General features: G+C 47.0%; 1 protein-coding gene across 3 annotated transcripts in view; it reads right to left on the reverse strand.

Moving 5' to 3' along the window:
• The window catches only part of STK39 (serine/threonine kinase 39), a 443,332-nt gene extending 436,214 nt beyond the window's left edge, over positions 1-7,118 (reverse strand). The window contains exon 1 of one of the 3 annotated variants that reach the window (XM_073545795.1): positions 6,903-7,116. In XM_073545795.1, the coding sequence (XP_073401896.1) occupies positions 6,903-7,002 (100 nt within the window). In that variant the 5' untranslated portion in view covers positions 7,003-7,116. Of the gene's footprint in view, positions 1-6,902 lie in introns of all 3 variants that reach the window. The other 2 variants (XM_073545797.1, XM_073545798.1) reach the window with 2 other exon arrangements.
• Between the last annotated feature and the right edge of the window lie 4,516 nt (positions 7,119-11,634).

An 11,634-nucleotide genomic window follows, 5' to 3' on the forward strand; every position in this document is an offset into this window, starting at 1 on the left:
ATCTGCATGTGATCACTGAACCGTCCAATACATTTCTATTGATGTAACAAGAGAAATTGACATGCTGCGGTCTTGAAAGATGCGCCGCATGTCAGGGTCCGAGGGTGATCTGCAGGCGCACATGCACGCATAGTGGACATGGGATTTCTAGAAACAATATTGTAGATGCTGATACAGTGGAAAGCAATGACGGAGGAAGGAGCGTCAGCTGATGCTCCCTCACCCATCCATCCCCTTCTGAGTCCGGCATCTCAGCACAGCGGCACGATGATGCCATTACAATGAGCCTGCTGTACTCGGGTGTTCAGAGGCTCTGAAGAGATAAGAGCAGCGGGGGAATTGGCAGAGGGGAGAATTTTTTGTTTTTAAATGTGGGGCTTATACTGTATGGAAGACTATGAGGGGTGCATTATACTGTATGGAAGACTATGTGGGGCTTATTATACTGTATGGAAGACTATGTGGGGCTTATTATACTGTATGGAAGACTATGTGGGGTGCATTATACTGTATGGAAGACTATGTGGGGTGCATTATACTGTATGGAAGACTATGTGGGGTGCATTATACTGTATGGAAGACTATGTGAGGTGCATTATACTGTATGGTGCACTATGTATGAAGTACTGCGTGGGGCCCTTTATACTGTATTGAGCTCTATGTGGGGTTCATTATACTGTATGGAGCACATTTTTTTCGATGCTCAGGAGTGACAAAAGCTAGATGCAAACGTGCAAACATTTCTTCCAATTACATGAATTTATAATGAAAAAATAAACATAATAAATCTAATTATCCTGTACACATATAAACATGCGAGAAATAGGAGGAAACCACTATGGCTAAATAGAGCTGTAAGGGGCGCAATAAGAGATAAAAATAAAGCATTTAGAGAATTAAAGCAAGTAGGTAGTGATGAGGCATTAAATAAATACAGAAGATTAAATAAATTCTGTAAAAAGCAAATCAAGACAGCAAAGATTGAGACAGAGAGACTCATTGCCAGAGAAAGTAAAAATAATCCCAAAATATTCTTTAACTACATAAATAGTAAGAAGCTAAAAAATGATAATGTTGGTCCCCTTAAAAATAGCCTGGATGAAATGGTGGATGAGGATGAGGAAAAAGCCAATATGCTAAATGACTTTTTTTCAACAGTATTTACACAAGAAAATCCCATGACTAATAACATGATCAGGGATAAAAATGCTCCATTAAATGTCACCTGCTTAACCCAGCAGAAAGTACGGCGGCGTCTACAAATCACTAAAATTGACAAATCCCCGGGCCCGGATGGGATACACCCCCGAGTACTGCAGGAATTAAGCACAGTCATAGATAGACCACTATTTTTAATCTTTAAAGATTCCATAATAACAGGGTCTGTACCACAGGACTGGCGTATAGCAAATGTGGTGCCAACATTCAAAAAGGGGACAAAAACTGAACTTGGAAATTATAGGCCAGTAAGTTTAACCTCAACTGTGGGTAAAATCCTGGAGGGTTTTCTAAGAGATACTATACTGGAGTATCTGGAGAAGAATAACCTCATGACCCAATATCAACATGGGTTTACAAGAGACCGTTCCTGTCAGACTAATCTGATAAGCTTTTATGAAGAGGTAAGTTCCGGACTGGACCAAGGGAATGCAGTGGACGTGGTGTACATGGACTTTTCAAAAGCTTTTGATACGGTGCCACACAAAAGGTTGATACATAAAATGAGAACAATGGGGATAGGGGAAAATATGTGTAGGTGGGTTAAGAGCTGGCTCAGGGATAGGAAACAAAGGGTGGTTATTAATGGAGCACACTCGGACTGGGTCACGGTTAGCAGTGGGGTACCACAGGGGTCAGTTTTGGGCCCGCTTCTTTTTAACATATTTATTAATGACCTTGTAGGGGGCATAGAGAGTAGAATTTCAATATTTGCAGATGACACTAAACTCTGCAGGGTAATTAATACAGAGGAGGACAATTTTATATTACAGGAGGATTTATGTAAACTAGAAGCTTGGGCTGATAAATGGCAAATGAGCTTTAATTGGGAAAAATGTAAGGTCATGCACTTGGGTAGAACGAACAAGTTGTATAATTATGTGCTTAATTGTAAAACACTGGGCAAAACAGTCACTGAAAAAGACCTGGGTGTATGGGTGGACGACAAACTCACATTTAGTGGCCAGAGTCAAGCAGCTGCTGAAAAGGCAAATAAAATAATGGGATGCATTAAAAGAGGCATAGATGCTCATGAGGAGAACATAATTTTACCTCTATATAAGTCACTAGTGCGACCACACTTAGAATACTGTGTACAGTTCTGGTCTCCGGTGTATAAGAAAGACATAGCTGAACTGGAGCGGGTGCAGAGAAGAGCGACCAAGGTTATTAGGGAACTAGGGGGTCTGCAATACCAAGACAGGTTATTACACTTGGGGTTATTTAGTTTGGAGAATCGAAGGCTTAGGGGTGATCTTATTACAATGTATAAATATATGTGGGGACAATACAAAGACCTTTCTAATGATCTTTTTACTCTTAGACCTGTGACGGGGACAAGGGGGCATCCTCTACGTCTGGAGGAAAGAAGGTTTAAGCATACTCACAGACGCGGATTCTTTACTGTAAGAGCAGTGAGACTATGGAACTCTCTGCCATATGATGTTGTAATGAGTGATTCCCTACTAAAATTTAAGAAGGGACTGGATGCCTTTCTCGAAAAGTATAATATTACAGGGTATATACACTAGTCTCCTTAATATTGCGTTGATCCAGGGAGCTAGTCTGATTGCCGTATGTGGAGTCGGGAAGGAATTTTTTTCCCCAATGTGAAGCTTACTGTTGCCACATGGGTTTTTTTTGCCTTCCTCTGGATCAACATGTTAGGGCAAGTTAGGATAGGATATGGGTTGAACTAGATGGACTTAAAGTCTCCCTTCAACCTTAATAACTATGTTACATAGGGAAACAAGAAACAAAGTATAACCCAGCTCACCCACTCTGAAGTAGCCAGCGAATCCTCGGCTCAGGTGAAATATCACTCCTGCTTGTGGGTAACAATGGAAAGAAATTTGGAGAGACTCCAGCAGTTCTTTTGAATTAAAAAGTAGCAAAATTTATTTAAAAAATTAATATGCAAATTTCCTCTTCAGAGAGGAAGAAGAACTCTATAGCGCCATCTATTGGAAGCAGCAAACCTACAAATCACTTTCGACCCTTTGCTTCCAACAGTTGGCGCTACAGAGTTCAAGTCTTCTTCCTCTCTGAAGAGGCAATTTTCATAATAAATTTCCCAGAGGAGCATTGCACGGCGAATAAGCCTTCTTACCTTGGCATGTCTGAGCCGGTATGTCACTCTACAAGGAGAAACATTACTCCTTGAAAAAAAAAAAAAAGACAGAAGATTCCCAGTACTATAGAAAAATATATAGTTGTTTGAAAAAGTTTTGCCCCTTCCTAATTTCCTATTCTTTTGCATGTTTGTCACACTTAAATGTTTCTGATCACCAAACAAATTCAAATATCAGACAGAGATAACACGAGTAATCACAAAATGCAGTTTTTAAAATGAAGGTCTTTACTATTAAGGGAAATTCAAATCCAAACTTACAGAGCCCTGTGTGAAAAAGTGATTGACCCCAGTCCCGTTAAAACATAAATTAAAAGTGGTTTATCACATCTTTAGAAAGCTGAAGTCAAATTCTCCAGCCACACCCAGGTCTGATTACTGCATCACCTGTTCTCAATCAAGAAATCACTTAAATAGGACCTCCCTGACAAAGCGAAGTAACCCAAAAGCTAGACATCATGCCGTGATTCAAAGAAATTCTGGAAAAAATTAGAAACAAAGTAATTGAGATCTATCAGTCTGGAAAATGTTATAAAAGCATTGCTAAAGCTTTTAGACTCCAGCAAACCACAGTGAGAGCCATTATCCACAAATGATGAAAACATGGAACAGTGGTGAACCTTCCACAAGTGGCTAGCTGACCAAAATTACCCCAACATCCAAAGAACTGCAGGCCTCACTTGCCTCAGTTAAGTTCAGTGTTCATGACTCCAGATAAGAAAGAGACTAGGCAAATATGGCCTGCATGGCAGAGTTCCAAGATGAAAACCATGGCTGAGGAATAAGAACGTAAAGGCTTGTCTCAGTATTGCCAGAAAACATCTTGATGATCCCCAAGACTTTTGGGAGAATACTCTGTGGACTGACGAGACAAAAGTTGAACTGTTTAGAAGGTGTATGTCCCATTACATCTGGCGTAGAAGTAACACAGCATTTCAGGAAAGGAACATCATACCAACAGTAAATTATGGTGGTTGTAGTGTGCTGGTCTGGGGCTGTTTTTCTGTTTCAGGACCTGACAGACTTGCTGTGGTAAATGGAACCATGAATACTGCTGTCTACCAAAAAATCCTGAAGGAGAATGTCAGGCCATGTGATCGTGACCTCAAGATGAAAAGGACTTGGGTAATGCAGCAACACAATGATCCAAAATACACCAGTAAGTCCACCTATGAATGGCTTAAGAAAAACAAAATTAAGACTTTGGAGTGGCCTAGTCAAAGTCCTGACAGATGCTGTGGCATGACTTAGAAAGGTTGTTCATGCTCAGAAACCCTCCAGTGTGGCTGAATTACAACAATTCTGCAGAGAAGAGTGAGACAAAATTCCTCCAGAGCGTTGTAAAAGACTCATTGCCAGTTATCGCAAACGCTTGATTGCAGTTGTTGTTGCTAAGGGTGGCCCAACCAGTTATTAGGTTTAGGGGGCAATCACTTTTTCACACAGGGCCCTGTAGGTTTGAATTTCTTTTCCCCTTAATAATAAAGACCTTCATTTAAAAACTGCATTTTGTGTTTGTGTTATCTTTCTCTAATATTTACATTTGTTTAGTGATCTGAAACAGCGTGACAAACATGCAAAAGAATAGGAAATCAGAAAGAGCAAACACTTTTTCACACAACTGTACTATAGTACTGGGAATGTTCTTTTTTAATATTTCTAATAAATCTTGCAAATTTTTTTTACCCCAAAAAAGTCAGGATATCGCCAATTTCTTTTCACACATGGGGAAAACCCTGAACCAATAAATTTATTGAAGGAATTATCATATGTCAAGATGTGCAATCAACTGCAACGACTAGAGAAGAACTGATCAATAGCTGGCTCAATAATCATTGCTTCGTAGTCGCAAAAATGCTGGAATTCCCTAATTAGGATCCGTATTACAGCCGGGATATCCGGTACGACCGCACGTCTCATGACCGGTACGTACAGCATCGTATACTGTTTTCTTCTAATGCGGCAAGTTTGGGTTAGGGTGCAACTCGCAAGTGGAGAAATTCTGCCGTGTGTGAACCTGCCCTAACGCATCTGTACAGGTCATGAAAGAGACGCTCAGGTACGCGACTCATATACCTGCCTGGGCCATTATATCACAGGACGGGTTACTGCTATATAATGGAAAGAAAGAAGCGTCTTATTCACAGGCAGCGAGCAGAGAATCTGAACGTCCTGAGGAATTGAAAAAGTATCTAAAAAACTTGTAAAACTTTTCACCATGGAAACACAAACGTATAAAAAATTATCCGAGTTTCATCCGGAACACTCACAATTTTTTATCCATATTGGTAGTCATTATGCCTTCCGTGCGTACAAGACCGGATCCAGTTCCCTATGTTAAAGAATTCTCATGTATCTGTAAAAATCGGATGTTGTACGGCGGCTCCACATGGAATCCGATGGGTTTTTTTTGTGTGTGCACCCATAAGCTTAAAAGGGCGAATCTCATCCGATTTATGGAAGAGACTCTCGCGCGCTGCCATTTTATTCAAGCGCAGATTCAAAATCTGCATTGCCTGGTTGGGTAACGTCGGTCAGAGCGCCATCTATTTTTTCACAGTCCGAAAATAGGGTCATGGCCAATAAAAAACATTTGTTTGCCGAAACGGGAGACCCCTTTCACTCTTAGCATAGTCAGGCTATAACTTTTAGACTTGGTAAATTACAGTGTTCTGCTCATATGACTGATACTAGGGGACCCTGCTGCCTCATATTGGGGTCTGTCGGGTTCCATCATGGAATTCTTCATTTTAGGGCAGTTTCACACATCACTGTGTGTATGGTGAAACAAGGAGTGTCCCCAAAATACAGGACAGATGTCAATCTTTCTGTTACACTTTCCCTCTGGTTGTTCCTCTCCTGACCGTGTGAACGCGGCCTTATAGCGCACGTGAATGGTGCCACCAGCTGTTATAGGGTCCGTCGTGCGCCTAAACACCAGCCCTGAGTATTAACCCTACATTTAGCACAGATTCGTATCAATTCGTAAATCGCAGATTGTTAATCTGATGATCTGCGGATTAGCGACATTATCAGCAAAGATTCCCGGAGGCGATCGGCAGATCACGTGCCTCCTCCTTAGATCCTTAGGATCGCGGTTACCGTGGCGGTTATCGGCACATGACGCGAGTTGTAAAATGCCACATGGTGCTGCATGACCGCGAGCGTGCATCATCACCATCATCATGTCCTTGAGAGGCAGCATCCTGGCTCCCTCCACGTCTCTGATGCATGACGATAAGGATCGGCAGCGGATCCCAGACTCCCAGTGAGATATGGAGATTGCTCAGGGGATCTGGGGAGAATTGGGTGTAGTGGGTGTGATCTTAAAGGGGCAGCACAGTGACAGGGGGCCCCTCTCCTGCAGGGGGAGTGATGATGCAATGCACAGGGAACTTTCTTAGCCCTTGCTCTATCTCGGTACCAGTCATGGGCAGCATCCCTGCAGTGCCAGCTGTGTGTGGGGAGCTGCAGCAGGCCTGGAGCTGGGCTGCCACCTTGCCTGACTGATGCCCTGGCACCCAGCACACAACACACAACACATCGCACTAACCAATAACCTCCTGGAGCTCGTAGCTGTCCCTGCAGATGGGCCACCCGAGGGGCTGTGCGGGGGGCTGGCCGTGCACCGGGGACTCGCTCTGCTCTGCCATCCTGCTGACGGGGAGGGTGATGGCGGCCGGGCTGCTGCGGGCACCTCGCTCGTCACTGACAGCAGCCGGCAGCAGCAGCAGCAGCACAGGGCTGGAGAGGAGGAGGAGGAGGAGGGGATGGGAGGTGCAGCCGGGGCTTCCTCCTGGGTGACAGCGGAGGGAGGTGGCGCCGCCTCAGTCACCAGCCTCCTGCGATGTCACCTAGGTCCGGGCACAGCTGGCATCAGGCGGGGCTGCCGGCATCTGTCAGCCCGGGCAATGGAGGCTCCGCACCCGGCACTGTGGGGGACCGCGGAGCGAGGGCCGGGAGCAGGGCCCCTGATAGGGCCACCTCTACAGCATTACTATCAGCAGGGGTTATTTCCTCACACTATACTGTGTCATGATAGCGCTGGCTGGAGGCTCCGCACCCGGCACTGTGGGGAGACCGCGGAGCGAGGGCCGGGAGCAGGGCCCCTGATAGGGCCACCTCTACAGCATTACTATCAGCAGGGGTTATTTCCTCACACTATGCTGTGTCATGGGGAGAAAACAAAGAGTCCAATGTGTTACTGCAATGTGTCCCATTATTACTACTCTGTACAGTCTGTGCATTATAGATAGCGCTGGCTGGAGGCTCCGCACCCGGCACTGTGGGGGACCGCGGAGCGAGGGCCGGGAGCAGGGCCCCTGATAGGGCCACCTCTACAGCATTACTATCAGCAGGGGTTATTTCCTCACACTATGCTGTGTCATGATAGCGCTGGCTGGAGGCTCCGCACCCGGCACTGTGGGGGACCGCGGAGCGAGGGCCGGGAGCAGGGCCCCTGATAGGGCCACCTCTACAGCATTACTATCAGCAGGGGTTATTTCCTCACACTATGCTGTGTCATGGGGAGAAAACAAAGAGTCCAATGTGTTACTGCAATGTGTCCCATTATTGCTACTCTGTACAGTCTGTGCATTATAGATAGCGCTGGCTGGAGGCTCCGCACCCGGCACTGTGGGGGACCGCGGAGCGAGGGCCCCTGATAGTAATGGTGCAGGGGTGGCCCTATCAGCAGGGGTGGTTTATTATCTTACACCATGTTCTATCATTGGGAGAAAACAGAGAAAGTCCAGATAGTCTAAAGTGGGGACGGACTAAAAAGAATGAAGAAAAGGAATAAAGAAAAAGAACGGACGACGAGATGGAGAGGAATTAGCGATTTCTAACGCAGCTTGGATATGACTTGAAATATATGTAGATAATAGGACAATGAACACATATCCCATATAGACAGGTGTATATTATATTCCCTGTGCTTTATAGGTGGGGAATGAACATGAAATATATGAAGATTATATGGGATATGTTCATTCCCCTATTATCTACACATAGTTCATATTCATTCCCAACTTATAAAGCACAGGGAATATAATATACACTTGTCTATATGGGATATGTGTTCATTCCTCTGTTATCTACAGTGCCTTGCAAAAGTATTCAGCCCCCTGGAACTTTTCAACCTTTTCCCACTTATCATGCTTCAAACATAAAGATACCAAATGTACATTTTTGATGAAGAATCAACAACAAGTGGGACACAATTGTCAAGTTGAATGAAATTTATTGGTGATTTACTGATTTTAAATTTTTGTGGAAATTCAAAAACTGAAAAGTGGGGCGTGCAATATTATTCAGCCCCTTTACTTTCAGCACAGCGAACTCACTCCAGAAGTTCATTGTGGATCTCTGAATGATCCAATGTTGGTCTAAATCAGGGGTCCCCAACCGCCGGTCCGCGGCCCAGCACCGGGCCGCTGCAGTGCCCTTGCCGGTCCGCGGACACAAGGTGAGCCAGGGGCGGTCAGTGGCGTAGCGGGGGCTGGGGCGGCGCGCAGCAGTTCTTAGCGGCGGCCAGGGAGCGATCCAAGCAGCTCCGCTGCCTGCAAGAGGGAATAGCAGGAGCGGAGCTGCAAGGACCCGTCCAGCTTCCTGCCCGCCGCCCGCGCTTCCTGTCTCTGACTGACACAGAGAGGAGAGCGCGGCCACTGCTGTGTCAGAGCGAGGAAGCGCGGGCGGCGGGCAGGTGAGAGGAGAGAGGTGGTGTCTGTGTGTGTATGTCTGTCTGTGTGTGTGTGTATAATGTGTGTTGGTCTGTGTTTGTGTAGCCTGGCCCTGGAGGAGATGGGGACATGAGGAGAAGGCCATGAGGGGAGTGATGGGGTGCAGGCAATGATGGGGAGAGGGGAGTGATGGGGTGAAGGCAGTGATGGGGAGAAGGGAGTGATGGGGTGAAGGCAATGATGGGGAGAAGGGAGTGATGGGGTGAAGGCAATGATGGGGAGAAGGGGGTGATGGGGTGAAGGCAATGATGGAGAGATGGCAGTGATGGGGTGAAGGCAATGATGGGGAGAAGGGAGTGATGGGGTGAAGGCAATGATGGGGAGAAGGGAGTGATGGGGTGAAGGCAATGATGGGGAGAGGGGAGTGATGGGGTGAAGGCAGTGATGGGGAGAGGGGAGTGATGGGGTGAAGGCAATGATGGGGAGAAGGGAGTGATGGGGTGAAGGCAATGATGGGGAGAGGGGAGTGATGGGGTGAAGGCAATGATGGAGAGACGGCAGTGATGGGGTGAAGGCAATGATGGGGAGAAGGGAGTGATGGGGTGAAAGCAATGATGGGGAGAAGGCAATGATGGAGAGACGGCAGTGATGGGGTGAAGGCAATGATGGGGAGAAGGGAGTGATGGGGTGAAGGCAATGATGGAGAGACGGCAGTGATGGGGTGAAGGCAATGATGGGGAGAAGGGAGTGATGGGGTGAAAGCAATGATGGGGAGAAGGGAGTGATGGGGTGAAGGCAATGATGGAGAGACGGCAGTGATGGGGTGAATGCAATGATGGGGAGAAGGGAGTGATGGGGTGAAGGCAATGATGGAGAGACGGCAGTGATGGGGTGAAAGCAATGATGGGGAGAAGGGAGTGATGGGGTGAAGGCAATGATGGAGAGACGGCAGTGATGGGGTGAATGCAATGATGGGGAGATGGCAGTGATGGGGTGAAGGCAATGATGGAGAGACAGCAGTGATGGGGTGAAGGCAATGATGGGGAGACAGCAGTGATGGGGTGAAGGCAATGATGGAGAGATGGCAGTGATGGGGTGAAGGCAATGATGGGGTGAAGGCAATGATGGAGAGATGGCAGTGATGGGGTGAAGGCAATGATGGGGAGAGGGGAATGATGGGGTGAAGGCAATGATGGGGAGACAGCAGTGATGGGGAGAAGGCAATGATGGGGAGAAGGGAGTGATGGGGTGAAGGCAATGATGGGGAGAAGGGGGTGATGGAGCACTTATTCAAAACCTATGGTGAGTTGAGTCACATTATAAATGTTATTTAATTATAAGTATGCACTGCTACACTACAACCGTGTCCATAGCCCCGCCCCCTTATGACCAAAGCCCCGCCCCTGCCACACCTCCATCCCCGCCCTGCCGGGCCATGGAAGAATGGTCTTGCTTGAAACCGGTCCCCGGTGCAAAAAAGGTTGGGGACCACTGGTCTAAATGACTAATGATGATAAATATAATCCACCTGTGTGTAATTGAATCGCCCACCAGGGCAGTGGGGTACTCGGTACCGGGCCGGTATTTCACAGGGAAGTGTCCCAGTAGCGGTGACCTGGTCCGTGGCCCTGGGCGTTCATGTAAGGGAGTGAAGTGATGGAATAAAGTTTATGAATAGATGATTCGTGACGACACCTGTGGTGTTCGGCAAATGTTAAGCCGACGCTGCAGACAGATCCTCTGGGACTGATGGTGTGGTGCAGCAATGATGGTGTAGCCCTCCACAGGCAGGGCTGTTGTCCCAGGGCAGTGTAGGTGGGTGTTGGGAAGGAAGGTGCAGTGTCAGGCACAGAGATGTAGCAGTGCCGGGGAGGTTGCAGCAAGAAGGCAAGGACACAATAGGTTGCACTTTCTTTACCTTTACTTGGCAAATGCAGTCCAGGGTCCTGAGTACAGATGGCACAGGAGCTGGTTAGCCTAGAAGCAAATTCAGGAATCACTCTGGCAGATGGGTTGTGCAGTCTCCTTACTAGCGCTCTCTATGAAGTACTCCCAGTACTGAGTTACATTGGAGTTCTTCCTTTCTGATGTTATCCACACTCCACTCGCATGGCAGACAGCTGTAGCCAGCTTTTATCTCTCTTGGCTCATCCGTCGCTGTTGTGCCTCCGAGGATTATGTGGGAATAGAGCGTTTACAGCTTCCTATTCCTCTGGTTTCTTGTGCAGGACCATTAGTTTCCATACACCCTTGGAGACCAGGCTCCAGATCATGCACTATCACTGGGACTGAGCTCTCCACTTTCCTCAGTCTCCCCAGCTCTTCTCCTCCACGTCTGCACACGACGCCCTCCTCACACTAACTGACTCACTCCTTCCTGGCCCCCAGAGACAGCTCTTCCCCTCAGTTCTGGCTTCAGAGCTCCCTCTGCTGACCCAGAGTGGGAACTGTGTTGCATGCAGTGATTAACTGCCAGAGAGACCCTTCATTGCTTCCAGGCGTGACATCACTCTCCCTAGGAGGAAGGCAATGCCACTGTGGCGACCATACTCCTGGTGGCGCCACACTATCAAGTCTCCGTATAAATGCACCTGCTCTGTTATA

Source organism: Dendrobates tinctorius, unplaced genomic scaffold (genome assembly GCF_039654945.1).
Source record: "Dendrobates tinctorius isolate UK_male_01 unplaced genomic scaffold, ASM3965494v1 ptg000143l, whole genome shotgun sequence".
NCBI classification, from domain to species: domain Eukaryota; kingdom Metazoa; phylum Chordata; class Amphibia; order Anura; family Dendrobatidae; genus Dendrobates; species Dendrobates tinctorius.